Source organism: Rhinolophus sinicus, chromosome 17 (assembly GCF_057876585.1).
Source record: "Rhinolophus sinicus isolate RSI-liver-muscle chromosome 17, RSI-T2T, whole genome shotgun sequence".
NCBI lineage: Eukaryota > Metazoa > Chordata > Mammalia > Chiroptera > Rhinolophidae > Rhinolophus > Rhinolophus sinicus.
In genome coordinates, this window is record NC_142517.1 from 145,033,254 (window position 1) to 145,057,765 (window position 24,512).

At 34.5% G+C, this 24,512-nt stretch overlaps 1 protein-coding gene across 2 annotated transcripts in view; it reads right to left on the reverse strand.

Annotated features, from left to right (window-relative positions):
- STAM2 (signal transducing adaptor molecule 2) overlaps positions 1–24,512 on the reverse strand; it is a 43,445-nt gene continuing 18,933 nt past the window's right edge. Inside the window, exons 2-14 of one of the 2 annotated variants that reach the window (XM_019737481.3) lie at positions 23,867–23,951; positions 22,800–22,875; positions 22,588–22,686; positions 21,533–21,679; positions 19,384–19,453; positions 18,632–18,818; positions 12,682–12,776; positions 10,389–10,468; positions 10,158–10,245; positions 9,095–9,149; positions 6,843–6,996; positions 4,052–4,209; positions 1–2,625 (exon numbers count right to left, since the gene is read on the reverse strand). In XM_019737481.3, the coding sequence (XP_019593040.2) occupies positions 2,397–2,625; positions 4,052–4,209; positions 6,843–6,996; positions 9,095–9,149; positions 10,158–10,245; positions 10,389–10,468; positions 12,682–12,776; positions 18,632–18,818; positions 19,384–19,453; positions 21,533–21,679; positions 22,588–22,686; positions 22,800–22,875; positions 23,867–23,951 (1,523 nt within the window). In that variant the 3' untranslated portion in view covers positions 1–2,396. Of the gene's footprint in view, positions 2,626–4,051; positions 4,210–6,842; positions 6,997–9,094; positions 9,150–10,157; positions 10,246–10,388; positions 10,472–12,681; positions 12,777–18,631; positions 18,819–19,383; positions 19,454–21,532; positions 21,680–22,587; positions 22,687–22,799; positions 22,876–23,866; positions 23,952–24,512 lie in introns of both variants that reach the window. The other variant, XM_019737480.3, reaches the window with a different exon arrangement.

A 24,512-nucleotide genomic window follows, 5' to 3' on the forward strand; every position in this document is an offset into this window, starting at 1 on the left:
TCATATGAAAAAGCAGAAGTTATTTTTATTTTTCATATAAAACAGTAAGTATGAACCTAATGTAGAAATCTGATGTTAGACAATTTCTTTGGCAGAAAATATTTAATTATAAACAGGTCTTAAAATAAATACAATCCGTAAGATCATGGAACAGAAGGAAAAACTACAACCCTGTATTTCTTATTAACACCAAAAATATCTCAGTACACAGAATAACATTTTTATACTATCAACAACCTGAAACACAAAATTCACTAAAGTATGGCAAAAATAAAATTATTTTTAATTTAAGGGGGAGAAGAAACTTCTAGATGTATAAAATTTCACAGATAAGTGCCAATATACACTATTTATATACATGTCACGTGTTATATTATTCCAAAACTACGTTAGGTGAATTTAACTGGCTGGTCCCAATTTAGTGGGTGTGCTATATTTATACTAGCTCAAAGACTCATGGAGAATTAAGCTTTTACATTCCAATCACAACTATACATGAAATATTTACACAAACATTAAAATAACTGTTTATTAAATATTGTTTAGGAGGAAAAAGATTTTCCATATATATATATATATATATATGCAAACGTTAACTATTATCAAGAGCAGCTTTGCAAATGTTTTTTATGTTTTGTTTATTTTAAAGAAGATTCATTGCCAAAATGTTGCCATTTTAGAATTTTTGTAAGTGTATCATTGAATTTACATAGAAAGAAAAATGCTGGGTGAAAAACAGAACATTAATGGTTAAAACTTTCTTTCTAGTTACTTATATCTGAAATTAAGATAATGACAAATTGGGCTTTCAAATACTGCTTATTTCCCCTTTAAATATAGACTAAATAGACCACTTAGTTTATAGGCTATTTTGTTCTAGGATACCGTTTCCTTGAAAAAAGAACATATTTGGAATCAAATTTGTTTAAACAGTAAGTGACAAAACTTTTTAGAGCACTGTCATCATATGGATCCTTAGTACAAAGATTAAGGGCTTTCTTTAAAAAAAACAATATAGAAATCTTGCTTCCATACAATTAACTTTTTAAAAAACTAAACTTATGTCCAGTTTTTCCCTAGTCCAAATATCATGTATCTGTAAGCATGCGTTTGCATTTATTTTATGTTATCTAAAAGATTGGTAGATGATGCTGTAGTGTGCAAATTTTTAGGCAAAAAACCAATCCCCATTGTTTTACTACCTAACTCCTACAGTATGTGGGATTAGCACTATAAACTAATTTAAAACGTAGGCTTTTGAAAAAGTGTCTTGATAGCTTTGCTATCAATCCATTGTCTGTTATTCCACAAGCTCAGAATTACTTCCGAAAGGAATGACCAAATTTTTCAACAGCTTGGCATAGCAATGGTACTTGAATCACCTTTGTAAAGAACAACATACCAATAAAAATACGCCTGTCATCCACACTTGGCATATATCACATAAAATTATTAGGAATGTCTCATGGCTCAAATTCACATATAATCCATAAAGAGGAAATGCAGCATCTCTGCACACCACACTGAAGGAAGGAAAACAAATGGACCATATCTTCATTACAGAACGGCCGAAGTCATTTGAAAAGATCAGTATAGTGGCAATTCTAAATACCAGGGACGCTTGCAGGAAAAGAAATGTTCTCCAGCGAAGGGAAATGTTTTGTGGGGCATGCCTCAGCTCACTGCTGGCAGGACTGGGGGACTAGCTAAATGCTTTATCACACATCTGCACTTACATGGTCTTCACTATGAACAACAGAAAACATTTTTGTTCCTTTCAAATTGCTCTTGCTTCTGTAGACAATTATATGCTAATTATTACTCAACCATAACACTGACAGCAAAACTGACAGTACCGAAAACACAACTGCAATTTAAGGAGCCAGAAGGAAATATGTTGGCAAGCTAAATGCTTACACAAAAAGATGTTCGCCTTTTAAAATAATGGTGTGTGGGAAAGTGAAAAAAATAGACAGACAAAAAATATTTAAAGGTTTCAGTGCTCTCCCAATTACTGTGACGTTTTAGGGGTAAAGAGCGGGTTTTTTTAATAGCAAAATTTTAACACTCAAAGCTCATGCTGTTTAGTGTCATAAGGCTACTTACTGGGTGTCCAGATTTGTTGTAAAGAATTTGAAACTAAGACAAAACGAACTGGAAGCAACTTCATGCTGCCTCTGTTCAAAAGTCTGACTTCAAACAAATTGGACTAAAAAAAAAAAAAAATAAACCCTTTTAATGGCCTAGTAGAGTAAGGTAACTTTTTGTGCTTTATTTAGTCATGGTCCCTCTTGAGTTCAGAAAAAAATTTTTTTTCCTTTACTATTTTCAGATTAGAATCATAAAGGTCGAGTACTACACTTATGAAGGCTTTCAAGAAAATGCTTGGTTTGTTTCTAAAGGAGAGGCTGCTGGTGGTAACTTGTTTGCTGCTGTGCAACTGAATGAGCTGGAACCGCCACTGGAAAGCCCGCGAGCTGCGGCAGACTGGACGTAGTGTTCTGGTAAGATGACATATCCACAGACATCCCCATCTGCTGTGCGTAAGCAGCCGTACCTGTAGCTGACTGAAGGTTAGAGTTCTGGTTCATATAAGTAGGATGGGAAACAGTATCTTGTCCAGGGCTACAAATAAAAATTTAAAAAGAAAATAATGTTTACTTCTAGGTTATGGTCAGAGATCAATCATCATGCAAAAATAAAAATGACTGTATCTTTCTAAGTTTATTAGCTCTGCTATTCTAGTTATGATTTAATCACCCTACCTATCTAACACTATTAATGTAATTTTTATATCTGGTCAGAAAAAGTACTCAAAAAGAAAAAAATATAAGATTAGAAGGTCTATTTAATTTTGTTTTCTCCAAAATCTCTCTCCAAAATCATTTAAAAATCTGTTGAGGAGATGCAGATAGTTTTTGACAGCGGTCTCCTTGGCCAGCTGCAAGGAGAATGAAACCCCAGCTCAAGTACCCTTTTAGCCCACATCCCCTCTTCCCCCATCTCTCTGTCCAGCACAGAGGAGACCTCCTCTTCTCCTCACACATTCTTTCCACTTCCCTGTGGAAAGCACTTTCAAAGCTGTCCCTATAGTCAGCCTAACCTGAATCCCTACTGGAAATTAAGGAAGGCAGGGAGAATGGTGTAATCCACACAGGATCCTGAATCCATCCTCAAGATGGTCCTGACCTAGTTTAAAACGTTACTAACACTATTCAAAAACAAAACCCCACTAAGTTCAAAAATCACATCAAATTGCAGGACTTCTGTTTTTTCCTGTAATTACTAGAGCATAATTTATTTTAAAAGACGTATTATTTTGAATTACACCAAATACACTGTTCACAATCTAAGAGGATTAATGTCTACACAACTCCAGTTTTTGCTCCATAATTCTTAGTGTCACCCAAGGAAAATAAATTTTACAATTTAATTGAATTAAATATGAACACCAATATGAACAGGTTTATTTTCAAATAATATCTAAAATTTATACTCATAGAATTTAAAAATGGGGAAGGACCTTAGAAATCATCTACACATGACTATATTGAATGGACATTTTATGTGGGTGAGTAGTTAATAGAAGGCAAGATTTAAACATGATTTTCAGAACTAAAGCATTGGTATAAAAAAATTAAGACTACAAATGCCGTAATTCCAACACACTTCTTTTTAAGAGTCAGAATAACAAGTTTGCTGATTTGTAGGACTGCATACATATAAATACGTCTGGGACCACTTTGCCAGGCTGATTACAGCACCATGCTAAGTATATTATGGGCTTGGTCCCTTTAAAGGACAGTTAGCTTTATTTGGTCCCAGGAACCACACTATAAGCCATGGGCAAGCATCTTAGTATGGACAGCAAGTCTAAGAGCAGCACCATTCTGACTTCATGGATTAGAAATGGACAGTTCTAGAACTTCACCTCAGCAGTGAAAGATGGCACTATTACCACAAAGAGAAGGGTCTGTTTATTCTCATTCTGAAAGTCTGTGAAAATTTAATGTATTTAATTACAAAATTCTCACAGCTCCCCAAAACTTACCTTAGATACGGAGCTTGAGCAGGCTGCGTTGTCACTGAGGAATTCACATTTGGAGGCAGAGACGTCAGTGGCCCGATCTGATCTGGTCTGAGGCTGTAGCTTTGGGCACCAGTGACTTGGTGAATGTAATTTCCACCGTGCGACTGAATTGGGTATGTCTAGTAACCAGAGAAAAAGTTGACTCACTGATCTCCCAAACATCTGCCCAATAATATGTTTAACACTTTAAAAGACTTAAATGAAATAAAATGTTATAGTTCTCTGGGGAGCAGTCTTGTTTCACCCATCTATCCACCACAGTATAAAAAGTAGAGAGCTTCCGGCCCGGCCCGGTGGCTCAGGCGGTTAGAGCTCTGTGCTCCTAACTCCGAAGGCTGCTGGTTCGATTCCCACATGGGCCAGTGGGCTCTCAACCACAAGGTTACCGGTTCAACTCCTTGAGTCCCGCAAAGGATGGTGGGCTGCGCCCCCTGCAACTAGCAACGGCAACTGGACCTGGAGCTGAGCTGTGCACTCCACAACTAAGACTGAAAGGACAACTTGAAGCGGAACGGCACCCTCCACAACTAAGATTGAAAGGACAATGACTTGACTTAGAAAAAAGGCTTGGAAGTACACACTGTTCCCCAATAAAGTCCTGTACCCCTTCCCCAATAAAAAAAAATTAATAATATAATAAAGTAAAAAATAAATATTTTAAAAAAAAAACAGAGCTTCCAAATCACAGTGCCAAATCTATGGAAATTTAGGATTTATTTGGTTGTTCTTTTATTTTGCAGGGCGTTGAAAGGAAAGGAAGTGGTGTATTTTTAAGATGTGGGTTGGAATCCATCCACGTTGTCTACTACTTAGTAACCTGTCGTGCTATAGAGTCACAGAAAATTAAATACTTCCTTGAAGGGCAGCCCATCATCACTTTACATCACCATCAGAATGATGACTTTTACCCTCATCCCAGGGATGATTCATTCAACTCCTTCCCAAGAATAAAACTTAGGAGAATAAATTGAAGAATAAATGGTACCAGGGCAGGGTGCAGGCCCTCTCTGGCAATGTCTCCTTTATTTCCTGCCTTTGGGACACACAAAAGTAAAAAATAATTTTTTCTTAAAGGAGAAGATGTATCATCAGGAAATAGCAAAATGGTCTAATTATTTTTATATATTTATAATGTGCCCTCCTGAATTTTCAGGTTAACATCTCTTGAAGGACAGATCTACCACCTGCCTACCAAATAGATGCACTAAGTTTAATAAATATATAGTAACCAGCATCACTCCAGCTTTTAACTAAGCTATTTCTAAAGCAACAACCACTGACATAAAAACTTAGAATGCTACAAATGCCAAATCAACTACATGAAGGAACTCATACCACTTCCTTAGCAGACAGCCCACTGACAACAGGCTGAGACTGTGGTAACAAACCGCTTCTGAAGTTCAGGGTTCCTAGGGCCTTCACAGGTACAGATAAAGTTACTGCAATATTTTCCAGGACGGATTTTTTTTTCCAAATTGAAATAGGAACTTTGAGTATTTCAAATGCTATTATGAATGGTGTAGCTAGACGTTATGTGAACAAACCCATACAAAGTTAACTTTTTAAAGAAATTAGTTGTGCTTTGCAAAATACAGATTGTAAATAGTATGCAACTAAACACGAAAACCTGACATAAGAATGACAAACAGCGCTTTACAAACATACAATGAAGCAAATATAACATACAAATCTATGATACAATGGTATAGACATTTCTATTTTGTTCCATTTTCACAGCAGCAGCAGGTAACTTTTTGAAAATAGAAGCAATATTAAATAAACTCCAGCTATCTTTTGCACCCAGAAATCCCTTCTACCCTCATTTGTAATGACTCATCATTTTCAAAAGTTTGGGGCATGGCCATGTTTGATAAATGCATCTGGTCTGATGTGACAGTTACCATAGTAACTATTCTTTTTTTACTTAACAATTACGTTATGTCAAATCATCTACATTATGCACCCACATTCTACCTTCTCTCCTTGGTGTCTCCTTCACACACCAGTTTTCATAAATTAACATGAATTTTGTTCATCTGAGCTCATTCTGAATTCAGAATGGTTGAAATTTGAAAAGGCTTCAGAATACTGGAAAGTGATAAAAGTTGTCACTTCAGCTGGGAAGTACAGATAAGGTGTAAAGTCCTAGGAAAAGACGCTGTTCGTGAATGGCTTATGGAGCCTGCATCATATCCATGCACGAATTTTTTACAATTTAAGTCATGCATCTAAGAAAAGAAATTATAAAGCATGATTTGAGAACAAAAGGTCATTAACTAAGCCTTTTAATAATCATGTAAGCCAAAGAAATCTTGACAGAAATTTTAAATCTTGACAGAAATGTTAAATGTTAAATCTAAATAGGAATAGCATTCGTACCTCATCTGGAGGGCTTTTGATATGTCAGGTACTGTCCAAAACCAAAGGATTTATACTTTATAATTACAAAAATAATTTATACTTACTGAAAGGATTTATGCTCTTTATTTACAAAAGCATATGAAGAACAAGAAGTCCCCTTATATATTTAATGGTCTCTTCATTCATGTTAAAAATGAACTGAAATGTATTTGTGAAGTATCGGTATCTAATCTGTCCTAGTGAGCATTAATTATTTAGCCAGTATTTTTTTGACTATCAAAGAGTTTTATAATTTTACTCATGAACCATATAAATTTTCCTATGCTTTAAAACCTTTTTTTTGAATTTTTAAAAAAATTTTTTAAAGAATGTTCTCAAAAAACATGCTCACCTGCATTGGAATCCCAGCTGACGCAGGTGGGTAATGTGCTGCAGGATGGAGCTTGGAGTAGACCGAATACACTGGTGCTTCATTCACTAATTTGTTATATAGTTCCAAAGCTTCCAAGACTTTTACATTCAATTCAGACAATTCTGAATGCTTCCTGATATAGAAGAAAAGCACTTTAATACTCTTCAAAGTTTTTAAGCATGTGTTTAGCAACATAAATTAATTTTTAAATTTAGCACATTTTCTATTCGTATTTTAAATGGTTCTTTATATACGATGAAAGAATATACGCCAAGGGAAAATGAGAGGAGGAATTATTTAATTCTTGTAATAACTAACTAACATGACTTCATAAAATTAGGGAAAGTCCTTTCCACACCTCATAAAATACAATCAATTCATAATTTTGGTGCTAGAAGAATTTTGTTCCATATGTTATAGGTTTCAAAAACTCAATTACACAGGAGGAAAATTTCTCAATTTAGGAAGAGTCCCTGCCTTAACTAAAAGTCATAGTAGAAGAAAGTACTCAGGCAAAGTCCAGAGCATGCTATCAAGTACAATATGACTGAAATAAAAACACATTCACAAACAAAATCTCACACATTTTCATTTTCTTATATTCATGAAAGGATCAACTGAAAAAAATTTAATAATTATCCTTCAAAATGCAAATGAAAATAATCATATATAAACTAGTCTCTACTGCTCTTGTTTGTTGATTTCTTTTGAAAATTAAACAGGATACCTTATTGGGTAAAAACAAATCCAAATAAGAGCATTTTCCGATTTGCCCGAGGAACTCCAGAGCAAATCCTCTGACTTGGTACAATTTTGTCTATTCCCCTTGGAGTAATAAAGAACTCTCTTTGCAACTGACAAGTTCATAAAAGTTAAAGGACTACTTTATTTGGCCTAAGGCACCCACAAGCCTGTTTATTAAATGTAGGTCTTTTTATATATATACATAAGAGGCTCAAAAGACAAGGGGCAGAGGCAGGCAATCAGACACCGGGCTATCAAATAAATGAGCTGGAGAGACCTATCAAGATTTGTCACTTTTCCTCTATTAGAATGTTATGTTTGAAACAAACAAACACACAAACAAAAAAATGTGCTGTTTCCTCTGTTGCATGTGTGACTGTATAAAGCAGGAGAAACTATTTTCAGAAATATCAGTTGGAAACCACATAGGAAGCTTCAGAAATTAGTGTCCAGGCTAACAAAAGTGTGACTAAGAATGAACCACAGGCTTCTTTTCCAGTTTCATTATTCACTGACCATTAACATCCCTACACTGGAACCAAAGGATTTAATAGGAGACGTGTAAGTAAATAGTTAATGTTTTCTCCAAAATAAGAACAATAGGATATGATGAGACTACCACCATCATTTCATTAAGTGCCACAGGGATTTATTTTTCATTTCTGTAGAAAATACAAACAATTTATCAAAAATGCCCATGGAACAAAGATTATAATCGTCAGTAACTAGAAAAATCTTGCTGCTGCCACTCTTCTCTAGCAAAGGCAGGTAAGAAATAAAGTACTTCCTGTTCTTGTGTTGTTTTAACAGTAGTTCAATAGACAGACTCTGGAAAGGTATGATGACAGAACACTAAAGCCTCATCTCTTGTCTTTCATTCTCTATGGCTTCTCCCTCTAACTTCAGATAGAAAGCTCTGAGGAGTCAGAGAAGGGGCAAAACCAAGTTAAAAGCTCAAAACCTTGATAGTCTATCCTCTGGTGCCGCTGCTATTTCCAAGGAACAGTAAAACTAGGTGGGATAATGAAACGAAAAGGACAATAGAAATCCAGAAATATAAGGAAGCAAAATGAGAAGAGAGGTGTGCATTGGATTTAGCTTCACAAATAAAAGGGAAATTTCATTTGAAAGTTTTACAACTACTACTTCTTATCACATAACAAGACAATGCTTGCGTAAGATCCCTGTTCTTATTGTGGGCTCTATCAGCTTTATTCTTCATGTCTCATTATCCCTCAATTCTAGCCCAAGCAAGGAAATGAAGACTGTCACCATACAGCAAGGGGCCGTGGTCCTACGTGTACTCCACTGCCATGAAAAAACAATTTGCTACCAAAATAAAAAGTACCACCTGCTGTTAGTTTGTAGGAGTTTGGAATCTGAGAAATAATTGCAACAGACTGAACAGTTTCATAAAAACTCCCTCAAGTTCTGCCAAAAACAAATAAGAAAACTATACTTGTTATTCCCTGCACGGAGAATCTCACCTATCAATCTCTTCAAGTTTTTCATCTATCATTGGTCCCATCTGCTGGCAGACATCTGTAAAGACGAAAATATTTTAAAATCTTTAAACTTAAACCAGTTTAAGTCAATTTCAACAATTTTTTAACACCACCACCAATATGCAACACCTTGTATTACACAAAGAGAATTGAGTTCATGCTGGAGAAAAGACTATAAAAGACCTAATTTTAACACTATTCAGCACCAATATTAATATCATGTGACCAAAGGTAAAGTCAAAATTAAAACAGAAATCTCACCATGTTCTCTGAAAGTATTAAGTTTGCAGACTGAAATTTGGAGTTATCTCAAAATCTTAAAATACCTAGAAAACTATTAATAGCTAAGTAAACTGAACTTGAGTCAGTGTATAAAATATGTAATTATGTACAGATGAGATATGAACATTTTTCATTTATTTAAGCCATTTCAACATTAAACATGTTGTGCATTTCCAAATGTGAACATTGATAACAATGAATACAATATTCTATATTCATAACCAGACTTGCTTCTATTAAAAGATTTAAGATTTATCATTTATCACAGAGATTTTTCTCCCAAATGATTTTTTAAAATAGGCATAAAAACATTTGTTTTAATTGTTTCAAATTGCTTGGGGATTAAAAAGACACATCAACATATATCAAATGAATATATAACAAAGTTAACACAGATCATGTAAAATTTTGACCTTTAAAATCATGATACAAGAGAATTAAAACAGGAATAAGAATTCCTAACATTTTGACTCAATTAATTTAATACGCTGTGATTTCTAATTCTGTCCTTTTCTGGACTGCCAATCTCTTCAGCCAATTTCATTAATGGGCTTATAGGAACACAAAGACTTCCTCCTTGAACAGTATAGGCAGGTTTATAACAACACCAAGTAATATGTTTACTATGTTAACTATACTAGTCTGTTTCCCATCAGAGATTTCTAATCTCTACAAGCAAACACAAGGCAGAAAAAATTCAAGACATTCTAAATAGCCAAAATATTAAATGACATTAAAGTAATACCTAATATTTACTAAGTACCTTCTAAGTCCAAGAGGTCTTGGGAGTCTGGTTTTGAATCGGTTGGATCTATACTCTGGAGTACCTGCAGGGCTCTATCCATCTTATCCTAAAAAAGTAACAGGACACTTTAAAAACTCACTAGAGTTTCAATTTCAATGAATATAGAAATTACTCTGTCCAAGCATTTTCAAGGATAATACATTTTATAAGTCTTGACAGCTTAACGAGTGAACAAAAGAAGGACTCTACCTCATCTATATAAACAGGTTCAGGCTCTGATTTCTTAACTTCCTCCTCCTCTTCATCAATTACATTCAATTTGTCCACAGCTGCTACGGAAACAAAGTAAACTTTAAGTTCTTCAGCATTTATTTTGGTACTTTAGTCATTAATTTACAAGTAGTCCATGATTGTCCATAAAAAAAAAGGAAACCCCTTAAATAGTATAGTCATGACATTTCATAATCAATATTATTACATACATTCATTCAGTCATGCCACAAATATTTATTTAGCCTATGTGCCAGGCACCAGTGAGTAAAACAGACAAGAATCTCTGCCCTGATGGATCTTACATTCCAGTGAAACAAGAGAGCAATATAATGGGAACTGTCATTACTGGTATTTTCTGGGAAACTGAGTATTACCAATAGGGTGAATAAAAATACAAGCGAGTAGGGTATTATCTAGTGTTGTCTTGTGAGCTAATTTCAGAGTTCAATCAGTTCCTTCCACATTCTTTCCTTACTATAAAAAAAGTATTTCCTATATGAAAAAAAAAGACTTAATGTCAACCTTTCTTTGATAATAGTCAAAGCAACACAATACGAAACTTTCATAATGAGAAGGTTAAAAAATAATATTCATGCTCCCAAATTATTTAAATGTTCACAAGAATACTGCTATTAATAAAATGCAATAATATATTTTAATAAAGTAAATTCTGGTAAAAATAAAACTGTAATAAAAATCTACATAACCAAAGGACATTTAAGTCCCAACAGTTAGCCACTTATTTCAAATATTTGGCTAACTTTCAAATATGTCCTAAGGAGCAGACCTCAGAGTAACATGAGGATATACTGAAAACCCAGCATATTTTTACTTTTAAAAATGCCGCTTAACGTCTCCAGCCTATGCCAAGGGCAAATCATGATACTGGATCCCCTGAGCATGGTCTATCAAGTTATTTAAAATGGTATCTCCAATTTTCATATCAACTTAGAGAGTCAGACTGGAGGAATAAAAGTATAAACAGTGCAAAGTACTTGGTAGTCAAATAGGTATTCAGCTCCCTCAACTTCATTTTAACTAAATGCATCACTCCACTATACAAAGAGGATGTTACATACAATACATAGAGCTTTCAATTTAAGTTCTTTCTCTAGAATTGGAGGATTAACACAGACATGTCCCGAGGTGAGTTACTCTAAGAAGTATCTAAGGGCAGACTGGCTGGACTTTAGAATCCCAGCTCTATCGCCTACTAGCCACCTAAACCCCCGGCCTCAGTTTCCTTATCTGTAAAACGGGGTAACAAAAGTACCCATCTCACAGACTTGCACGGATTAAACAAAATAGTGCAAGCAAAGGACCTAGCACAATGCCTGAGACATGAATGCTTAAACACCCCTAAGCTATTTTATTTCTGATCATCACCATCATTACTATTGTTATCAGCTGTTCTTTATACTCAGCTCCCCTTATTTCTTGCCTGCAAAACAAATGGATGCTTTCTCTGCATGGTTGACAATAGCTGAGAGGAACTGTCTGTATCTACAAAGCTGAGCAAAGTTCAAAAGATCTGAACTGATCAAACCGGCAACCTTCGTGTTACCACTGTGTTTCCCCAAAAATAAGACCTAACCAGAAAATAAGCCATAGCATGATTTTTCAGGATGACATCCCCTGAACATAGTAAGCCCTAATGCGTCTTTTGGAGCAAAAATTAATGTAAGACTTGGTCTTATTTTCGGGGAAACACGGTAGCACCACGCTCTAACCAACTGAGCTAACCGGCCACTCCATAGGAACCTACTCTCTTGACTATATTATTTTATTATTGTTCCCTAGGATCAAATCAAGGTGAGGAAAAGTCTAAAACTTAGGAGTACTCTTAACCTCCGTAATCACACCTGGCACTTGTCAACCAGCCCCCACCCCAGCTCCCCTCCTTCAATACTGTGGTTTCAGTGATGAATAAAACTAATATTCTTTGTACCGAACATACATAAACTGCCTCTTACATCATAATTAGGTTGACTGAAATATTTACATGGTCACAGATGATTTTATGCCTTATATGTAACTATGTATGTTAACTCTCAAAGGATTTAAAATATGATAAAGGAAATAATTCTTGGAATTGACCTGGGTTAAATTAACCCCTAAATTTGGTAACAGGTAGGTTAAATTGTATTGCCTATAAATAAATGTTTTAAAACAAGAGTTAAATGCCAATCTACTTTATATTCAAACAGAACCACAAAATTCAAGTGTAAAAAGCTTTAACAGATTTAACCTTCCCTAATATTTCACTTACCTGCCTCAGACTCTATGTTTAAATTAGTTGTTACAAAATTAGATGGGAAGAGTCCTATTCCTCTGTGATTTTCTCCTTTCCACCAATTGGCATCACTGAAAATACAGTGCAAAAATGTCATTTGTTCCTCTACATTTTAGTGCACTAGATTCAAGACGGATTAAAATAAAAATTAAATTTAGCCTACTTTTAAAACTACTAGTTCACATCCAACTATATTTAAAAGTAGTTCTTAAATTTAATAAAAGATATAGAAAAGCACAAATAAACACTCAAATTTCTGTACTTAAATTTAGAACCAATTAGCACTTAGTTCATATTTGATTCTAGGCTTTTAAAATAGTAAAACATTATGGATAACACTGAAGTCTCTTTTATCACCAACCTCCATCTATCCTACCACATCACCACCACAAAGCGGGTATGTAGCCTTCCTGCCAGCACAGTGTTATTCATTTACAAATGTCTATAGCCATCTCTGTATACGCAGATGTTAATCACTATACATCTTTTTAATTTTGTTATGTTTATACTTTCAGATCTTTTATTCAGATGTTTATCCTGTTAAAATCAAAGTTCTATCACATAAATATGGCATATTTGATTTATCCATTCCCATACAGATGGACATTTAGGAAATTCCAGTCCTTCACCATTATAAAGATTAGGATAATGATCATTCTAGATTCTGGGGCACACATGCAACAAGTCTCTATGCTTATGCACAAACATGGACTTGCTGGGCCACAGGATGTAAGCATTTTCCATTTTCCTAAATATTTCCAAATGTTCCCTAAACTGGGGTGGCAATTCACCATCCTCTGTCCCTCAGCAGCATGTGAGAATGTCATTTCCCCCAATGAACTACCCAAGCAGCATTTGCTATCAGACAGGAAAGAAATCATCTCTCTGTGCTGTGCTCATTTGCACTTCCTGAGCAGCCAAGTGTGTCTGCCGGCTTTCACATCACTTCCTCTGTAAACTCATAGCTCATGTCTTCTGTCCATTTTCCTTTATCCACTGGGTCTTTTGTCTTTTTTCATGGATCAAGGCATTCTTTACGTATTCTGGATAGCAATTGTTTGTCTGAACTATTAAAATACCTTCTCCCATGCCACTTGTCTTTTAATATATGTTTATGGTTTCTTTTATTCTGTTATCAAATTTAGCAATCTTTTCTTTTATGGCTTACACTTTAAAAAAAAAAAAATCTTTATTCCTGCACTCCTAAATCTCTTCTCCTATATACTTGTGTTTAATATTTTTAGTTCTTTTTTTATCCCTTTCCCTTGTTTAGGTCTTTAACTCATCTGGAAATTTTATGTACAGTGTGAAGCCGAATCAAATTTTGTTTTATTTGTAAAGAGCTGTTCACACCAGCAAAATATACTAAATAATGTATCATTTTTTCTACTGATTTATGATATCCTATCTTTAAAACAGCAAGCTGCTATGTGTTAAACGAGCCTACTTCTGAATTCCGTTCTGTTGCAATAGTATATATATTTATTTACTACAGCTTATTAATATGCCTTGATACTTGCCAGGGAAAGGGCCCTCTATGTTATTCTGTACCTTCACATTTCTATATTAATATTAAAAATTTTCAAGTTCTCTGGAAAAACGTCTTGTTGGGATTTTAATTAGAAATGCACTAAATTTATGCATTCATATGGGAAAAATTAAATCTTTATACTAAGGTTTCTTCACCATGAACATGGTATCTCTATATTTACACAAATATAAATAACTGTATCATATATATCTATATTCCTTTATATCTTTTATATAAACCACTTTTATATAATTTTCTCCATAAAGACCTTACACATCTTTGCTAGATTTCCCTATTCCTAGATCATTCATAACTTTTGTTATTATTGAGAATGGAATTTTTTTTCTATTACACTTGCTAAACAGTTGTGATTAGAGTAAAGCAGACCACTGACTTTGTATGGTGAACTTGTATCCACCAAATTTAATGAACTCTTACCAATTTTAATAATTTGTCCATTGATTCTTTTCGACTTTCTATATGGACAATCATAGAATCTGGCAATAATAGTTTATTCCTTTCCAATAATTTGACTTATTGAGCAGGCAGTCTTAAGATGAAACTTAAGGATAAATTAACTTCTATGATTCTAATTTAAAAAGTACCACAAAGATACAAAAGGAGCTGTATATCACCCAAATTCTTAAAACCAGAACGTAACTGATATATTGACAGTCCCAAAGGTATCATATCTGCTGATGTCTGTAGAGGACGAGAGACTCTCTTTATCTCACATACATACTTTCTTAAGTTGAACTTTCCATTTAAAAGGAAACCTGAACTTAGAGGAATTTTTACGTAAAACTAGAGAACCCAAACATTTGAACCAGATGCATGGAATGTACTTGAGTCTATCAACAATTTTATGTGTAGCCTTCCTTAGTGGTCCTAGGAATGTACGGTCATTTCCCACTCAACCACTACTGCAAACTCCCTGAAATATAAAAGCAGGCAGAACCACCAAACGCCATGCATGTCAAAGCATGGCGAATCCTTCCCAGTCCTAATCCAGCTCTATTTCTCTCCACTGGCAACCAGCTGATTCTATGGAGCGTTAATGGCACAAATATTGTTCAATTTTAAATTCCTAAATTAAGGTAATTTGACAATAGAGTTTTATATAAACCATTTGGTAATTAAGGAAAATTTTATTGCACCATTTATATTTACAGTTTTTTATGTTAAGAAAGAGAGTAAGACTCAGCTGAATGAAACATGATTTAAGCATAAGAGACGTAAACTCTACCTTCAACAAACTGATTATTCAGTTAACATTTATGAAAGCCCACCAAGGAGGGACAGTGACATCCAGCGAAGCACTGAAGTTACAAAGATAATTAAGAAAGAGTTTCTGCCCTCCAGAAATTTAAAATCCAGTGCAGTATTTTTCAGCCCTCCCCTACCACCTAAGAACACATTACCTTGCTTTATCTCCGGGGGTCTGTTTTCTCCTTCCCACTTCCTCCCACCCCAGAAGTGCTGACTATGTTCAGAATCAGCTCATCCAGCAGGAGAGACAGATGTAAAAAATTACAATACAATACGAGAAATGCTATCACTTCTGTTCAGGGACCATAGCAGCACCAAGATGGAACTCCTGACTCTACTGGGAACTAAAGGCAGAGAAGGGTTTAAAGGCTTGTCAGAGGACATCAAACTTGACCTGGGTTTTAAGGTTAAGTATGCACTCACCAGGAGAAAAAGGGAATTAAGGCTGTAGAAATAAAAATGCCTTGCTGCCAGTATGGAGAAGCAAGAAAATAAAAATACAAAAAACCAAAACACTTTGCATACTGAGATAAACAAAAAACAGTTATCTTGTCTCATTTTAGGTCTCAAAATAAATGTCTCTCTGACTTCTTAACTAAAACATTATCTGCTGACTTTTACAATGGCAAAGGCTAAAGATAAGTGACGTCCTTTATGGATATGATAATCATGCGAGAAAAGTACTATTCCTACCACAAACATACAAAGAGGAAACCTGGAAACCTTGGTTGTGTGTGTGTGTGGGGGGTCTTCTCCTTAAAATACCTGCTTTATTTTTTTAATTTGGGGAGCCAATCCTTCCAAAGCCTGGGCTCCCTTGCAAACTTTCCTTGCAAGTAAAGTCTCTTTTCTTTTCTAAATGCGTTTGCTTCTTCTGACAGAGCTTTCCAAGCAGAGAGAACCAAGTGTACAATGCCACGGAAGTCTAGTCACAACATGGCATTTCTGGAACTGTAAGAATTCTACTTGGTGATTTGAAATGGTACGTACAGAACAATCAAGGAGTGGTGAGATAAAGCTAAAAATGGAGAAAGTGCAAAGCTTTTTTTGGTATACTGTTAATAAGAAATGTGTGTCTTTTCTATCAGTTCAGCGTCTCTTAATTTGAAGTCCAAGAATGATGTATTTTCACGGGACTTCAAGGTCTACATGTGAAATTTTTAATTTTGTACTTTCATTTCCACAGCAAATATAAATACAAGGAATCTATTCTGGATCATCTAGAGGACTTCCGTTTAACCTAAGATTTCCCCTTAACTCTAGTACCCAAGTTTCCATTTTTGTTTAAAATCGTGCCAGTGATAACCAATTACCCAGAATGACAACCTTTAACTAAATACACTCATGACCATGTCTGTGGCAATTTTAAGACTGGGATATCCTATCTTTAAAATGACAGCAATCAACCTACATATTCCATCATATTCATGTTGAATTCTCTCAGCAGTTACAAAGGAAAAAGTTCTTTTGCAGTGCCAAGTCTCAAACGAAAATAGTTTTGTATGAGTGTGTTACTTATAATGAATTTGTGCTTTAATTAGACATCACTGAAAACGCGGGCAGCACAATAACACAGCCCTTGACTCACTGCAAGCTTGCAGACTATTAACAGGTATGGAATACCACACGCACACAAATGACATCAAGGGCTACAGCATGTATGAAGGACTCACCAAGTTACGAAAGAAAAACTCAGAGAACTGAATTATCACAGCACAGGGCATTAGGCACCTGCTGGAGGTAAGGGATGAAGGACCGTGTACTGAGGAAGCACCACTGACCAGTACTCTATTCACCTTGTGAACAGCAATTTATTTGAGAGAAGTTTCTTATTACATAAAAGTAATGCTTAAAATTTGAATCTCAAAGCAAAAACTACTCTTTAGTTTTGTTTCTATTTATTTTATAAATGTCTTTAATTTTCTAGTTGTATAAGAGTATCAGAAGTGTAAATCTAGGTTTTTTGGTAAACATTCTAACTAAAACTACACTCAGAAGTGTGACATTTCAGACTGTCAGCGTTCAGAGCCCACACTACCTCTTTACCTTCGTATCCATTTACTCTTCTCCAGGAGTCATGTGCTCCATCCCAAATGACTATTTTTTTAAAAAAGCAAAGAAGTTTTGTGAACATAGTGTTATCCTGATTGCCTAAGAGACCTTTGTTTTTCTGTTCTCTGTTATTGCAAAATTTTTCCTGTCCCGTCAAAAATCAAACTTCATCTGATATGGACCCTGGATAATCCTGTCTCCCAGAAGCTTGCACTGTCTGTGAATCTGCTCTCTTCTGGACCCCAACACTACCTCTTCTATAGCACTCACAGTCTGCATTCCATACAATTACCTGGCGAGTAACTGTAACCCCCTTCCTTTATTCTAGGTTTTATGAAGACAGAACTGTGTCCTCATTCGTTTTTATTAAAAACAGGGCCTATTACAGAATATTTTCTCAATAAATATTTACCACAGCAAAGTAAACCATTTTTGTGTATTTACCCATTTAAAAATACACTAAACGAATCCTTACTAAGCTATTTATAATGTATACCAAATACATTTGCAGTGTCTGTTCATAGCAACAAGCTATTAAGTCTCACTCTTGCTAAATTCCATCCACTTCTTTTAAAAGCATAGTAAAGACTAGAGTTAGGCCCAATATAGACAGATCTATTCTTTATTACAACTTTAAATGACAGAGAAGTTATGAGGGAGAGTAGAGCTGCAGATTAAGAATTGGGAAGGAGCCGAGCATAGCTTTTGGTTGCTTTGATCAAAGGTAATATAGTTATATTTCTTTTTAAAGTTTATTTCCCAGTAATTTGGCATACACAACTCTCAATGTAAATGCTTTCAGATGACTGAATATTTGTTTCCCAATCATGATAAACAACAGTATCATTTAGTACATCTTTTATCCAAGATACAAAGTAAAACCAATTTTAACAAAAGGATAAGAAACTCACATAACCTAGTCTACTTTTATTTTAGAAAAAAATAATTAAGGTATGAAAAGGTTCTATGATGATTTAAATACACCAAAGTTAAAGAGCTAAATATCCAGGATTCTAAAGTAAGGATATTATATTTAACTTCAAAATATTCCAGAAATAATGATTTAAAACATACCTGTCATCCAAAACAATAATAATTTCACCATGTTTAAAGGTGAGTTCATTGTCCTCAACGGCTTCAAAGTCATATAAAGCTCTCACTTTCCTTGCAACTTTATTATTTAACTGAATTTCTGCAGATGGATATAAGGATTTTGTTTCTGTGTGCTGTTGCTTCTGCTCTTGCAACGATAATTCAATAGCTAGTTTGAAAAATTAAAATGCAAAATAAGATAGAATTCTGATTTTTTTAAAAGTTCAAAAGGAAATATTAGATAACAAAATATTTAATAAGAATAAATGAAATGAATATTTTATTTGTCCAATTAAATACTAAGCAGCTAACTTTCATGAGGGGCAGAGAATCATGGCTTTTTTAAAAATAAAGTTTCTGCTCATTCATTATAACAGACTGTCATATCCAGCAGCTATTATTTTTATAGCAAACAGATTGTGACATTATAATATGGGTAGCTTTCCATATAGGACAGCCATGAACATATTTCTGTGCTTGACTCATAACTCTGGCATTAAAGAAAAGGTGAAATGTAATCTCTCCAAAGGTAGGTCATGAAATACATATTACTGACAAGGATAATGAATTAAATTGACTTATATCATGTCAATTGTTTTCCTTACTTTTAGACCCTACAAGTTTTTAAATTTGAATACTAAAAGAATACTCAGTTTTATTATAATTTTTATTCTAATAAATTGTTCTGGCAAGGAGGTTTTAAGCAATACTAAATTACCCATTTGATCATTTACCTTTAGCTATGTCTTCATCTTCTTTGTTTTTGTTTGATGACATACCGTTCTTGGCAGCCACTGAGACAGTCTGTAAATGTACAAGTGAAATGAACACAGCTACCCTTTTACAGAAAACACAAGCTATAATCAATCACACACGCTAATTTAAAATAAAACTGACATAACTGATTTTCATTTGAAAATTCTTTATGATTATTTTAAGTAGTTGTTTTCAAATACTAAAATAAAACACCAGAATTTTCAAGAAAATATTATAAACTCATGAAGGGCACAGACTGGCTTACATTTTGCATAAATCTAATTATCGGACACAGAGCTTGGCATACAGAAAGTACTTAAACACGAATGTTTCCTGACTGCACTTCCTGATCTCACCCATCCAAGGTCTCTTCCTCAGTGAGAGGTGCTATATTGCTACAGGTAGGTGAGGAGCTACAAGAGAAGGGGCAGCCAGAAGCCACAGTAACTACTGAAGAGAAGAGGAGGGAGGACAAAGACAACACGTGCAGGACTAGGAACTCACATGATGCCTCTCTTACCACTGTGTTTGAATGGAGGTGGCTCTCTGGGCATAGCAGAGGGCTACGGAACGTCATGCGTAACTTAAAGGCAGGGAAGACAGAGGGGTGCAGGATTCTGAACCATCCCGCAGCTCTTTCACACAGATTTTTGAGAATGACATGCAGAAAGGACAGGGCAGGGAAAGTACTTGCTTTTTATTACTTGTAAGACTTTTGTCCCAAAATTCTACCTTGAACCCTTAGGTTTGGTCAGTTATAAAGATTTTGTTTCTTTAGTCTACAATCTAAAATTTAAAAATACATATAGTACTCTTCTTACTTAGTATCTTTCCCTAGCCCATATTCTAATATTAAGTGAACGGCAAGAGGCACTGAGAACCCAAGATATAATGTTTTTTGTCCCGCAGACCTAAGTCACTCCATGACTCATCATCCCTACCTCCACCTGTGCTACTAAAGCTATCCCGTCACCCCAAGTAAATTTCTAGTCTTACAGTTCCACTCATCTTATATGTAAACCATTCATTCCAGACATATTCACTCTTCAACAAACAGGTCTTGAGCTTTCTCAGTTCCACAAATTTGTTTATGCCATTCCTCCCTCAATCTGACCTTTTTACTCCTCGTTACCTATTGAAATACATTCTAGTTTAAAACTTCTACTGCTTCACCTTCTTCACCATCCCAGTCTATAGTTACTTCTCTCTCCTGGCATGTAGTCTTTGTAGCCCTCATCCATATTTGTCACTTATAATTTAGTTATTTTTCACATGTATACAAGGTGTGATAAAAAAATACAGTGAATGCTGCTGCCGTGTGCCACCCAATGGAAAGGCAGGGGTCTTCAACATGGGAAGCAGTGCATGGAACCTTAGTAACAGTGTGTGACAAGTTACAACTTGTGCAGTGCAGTCAGTCGGGTGTGAGCTACGGTTGAGAGAAGGTGTGTTTTAAAATGTGCCACAAATCGTCCTCCATCATGACAATGCTCTGTGTTACACATCGCTTCTGGTACGGGATTTCTCTCAAATGAAAACATTAGGGTGTATCCTCATCCACCTTATTCACCGGATCTGGCACCAAGCGACTTCTGGCTCTTCCCCAAATTCAAAATGATTCAGGACATCGAGGCAGCCATGACAGTGTAACTAAAGACACTCACGAAAGAGGACTTCCAGGACTGCTTTAGAAAGTGTCAAGAATGATGGAATAAGTATGTTTGAAGCGAGGGGGAGTATTTCGAGGGGAATTAACGGCAATGCGTCTTTTACTGTAATAATTTTTTTTTTAATTTAAACATTCACCGTATTTTTAGATCATACCTCATATATCTACCCTTCAAATGTATTATAAATTTTTTGAACACAAGGCCCTCTCATACATCTATGCCTCTGCATGACTCCAGAATAGCATTAAACAGATTATTTACGGCTGAGTCACTTCTCAAAGTTCTGATACGTAGAAGAAACTCACTCAACAATTAGAACACCTACTAAATATAAGGCATTATGCTAGATAGGCACTTGGAGAGTGAAGGTGGGTGACGATTAAACCAGACGTTGCCCAACTTTTACATAAGATACGTACCTTCAGAATAGTATAGGGTCAACCATGGAATCTCTTACCTGAGAACCTGCTGGAGGAAAAGTAACTCCTTCTTCTTTCATAGATTTAATAGTTGCAGATATCAGACTAAACTGAGGATCCTTCTGAAATTCTTCTGACCACTCCACCATTAAAGATTTCAGTTTTTCACATACTTTAGGATGAGCCTTTTAAATAAAAGGCAAAGAAAAGAAAAAAACAAAACTGTGGCTAAAGTAATATTTTAACAAAAAGAATTATCACCAAAATTTTCTTTAATCATATGAACATGAACCAAAGTCCACCAATCCCTACCTAGCCTACATGAGTACCTGATAAATGCCTATTTACATTTTAAAATACAATTGTTTCTTGCAAAATTACCCTTTTTGAACATCAATTTCTAAGTCATCTTATAATGACAAGTCTTTTATATTCAAGGTTATTCTGTTTTCTTAATGTTCTCAGTATTAAATTAAGCTTTTCATAGTCAACTAACCGAAAATTCTAGGATTTCTGTCACTAATAGCATGAGAATGGCACTTCAGTTTCCATCTCAAAGAAATCAATACCAACAACCCTATAGTGTACCCCACCCCTCTAGAATAAAGGCCCCCTTTACTCGCCATGTCTAATGGGAATCAGTACAGAATGGTGGTTAGTTTGGACTCTGCAGTCACAGAAACCTGGATCTGAACCTCAGCTATGCCACTTACTAACTGCGTGACCTTGGACAAGTTACTTCTAAGCCTCAATTTCTGCATCTATAAAATAATGACAAGAGAATCTGACTGCTAAGTGTTATTAAAAGCATTAAGGAAAATAGCATATGTAAAATGCTTATAGCAGTGACTGCTACCTCACCCTCAATAAAGATTAGCTATTATCACCAGCACACATGCTTTAGGGAGGAAAATAGTTTTTGGTGCTAAGAATGAAAACATCAAATTTCAGAACAGGAAGTTTATTTCACTTCAAATTTATCTAAAACTGATTTCATTTATAATACAACTTTATTAATGCTATATATAGTTAAAATGACAGAGAATATATGTATTCTTTAATGACTTAAATTTCTTCTCTTTTTAAAATTTACCTTATTTTTTATCACAGCACGTACTTCTGTTGCAAAATCACGGGAACATACTTCTAAATGAAATATCTTTCCACAGTTCGCCACACAAGCCCCAAGAAGCTATTAAATTAAAATACAAATCAATATGCAAATGTTGAGATATTATCTTAAGTAACTTTCTAAAATAAATATACATTTCAAATGGGTCAAATAACAACACGACTTTTACTTACAGTCAATGCTTGCAGAGCAACATGAGGAACCTTATGATTTACCCGTTTCATTATGGCTTTTAGGCAATCTTTTGCTCTAAGAAAAAATGAAGGAGGTTAAGTATTTATTCATAACTTCAAATCAAATGTTAAAAATATAAGATATTTTACTACCAAGTAACTTTAAATTTAATAACTGCAAATTCACTTTGTTAAAGGAATAAATCTACAAAATAATGTTACACAATCTTTTGCTCATAGACTTGTAGGAAAAACAAAACAAAACAAAATAAGAACCTTGCTGCAAAGGTTATATATTCCAAAACCAAGAGCCAAATCATTTCAAAAAATGGTCAACACAAGAGAACTCTACTTTTTCATTTGTTTAAGACAGACTTAGCTTTCAAACAGCAAATTCTTATCTTGAAAAAAAAAAGGCAAGATAGTCTTAAAAGGTTTAAGTACAAACATACATGAATATACCATGAAAAGCTGTAATGCTAAAACAAATGCTTTCATCAGTCTTTTCTTTTCTTCTTTTTTTTAAAAATTTTTTTATCATCAGTCTTTTCTAAACGTCTAAAGTATAATCAGTTCAGCTTAATAGTTGCACTCTCCCCCCAAAGCACCCTTTTTTATATTCACTTTTTTCATTACGTTATTATATTTACCTATTCATTACTGAAAGGCTTTTTCAGCATATTACCTATTATGTTATTATATTTACCTACTTGTGTTACTATATTTACCTATGTTATTATATTTACCTATTATTAAAAGGCTTTCCTTGTGACACGTCTAAGTCACAAGGGAATTCCCTAAACAACTAATCTACTCATTGTTAACACGTGTCTCTACTGCATCCAGGCTTTATGTATTGTAATATATCTCAGGTTTTCAGTGGAATTCTTTTCCATTTGTTCTTTCAGGATAAAGTTAATCTTTAAATCCCACCACCAAGATCTCTTTATTTTTATCCCCCCAAAAGTAAAGAGTACAATCCCATTTTCCTTTCAAAGTTACATCAAGAAAAGTGACACAGAGTAATTAAGCTCCTAGAATTCACTGGGCATGACTGGGCATCTTACCCATTAGGAGTGCTTCCAACTTTGTCACATATGTCCATAATAAGGCTCCAATCTTCCGTAGTGTTGTACTCATTCGTGGCTTTTTCTATAAGATATTAACATACACAAAAATTATGACATGTCTTATGTAACACTAAAATACCAAGAAAGAACTATGAAAAAACTTCAAATGGCAGAATACTTTTACTAATTTCAATTTTAAATTGTATAATTAAATGAATTAAATGCTTGAAGGTAAACCAATAAAATACCTTCTAAATATAGTTAAGTAATACTAAACAAATGACAAATTATCAATAATCCTATCAAATTCTAATTTGGAAGAAAGCCTTTTATTAAAAATGTGTCATCATGTAAGGAAATACGGATTAAACTGTTCACTGAATCGTTTCTAAGAGCAAAAGAAAATGTATTAATATAGAAACTCATACAATGGAATGTGAAAATAAGTTATACAGAACTAAATGTACAAAAATGTGTAAATCTCAAAATCTAATGATTTGTTTTGCTTATGCTGAGTAAAAAAAAAAAAGTTAACAGAATATATAACATTCACATGAACATTTTTAGATAGCTTTATTGAAATATAATACACATCCCAATACAATTCACTCATTTAAAGTGTGCAATTTAATATTTTTAGTAT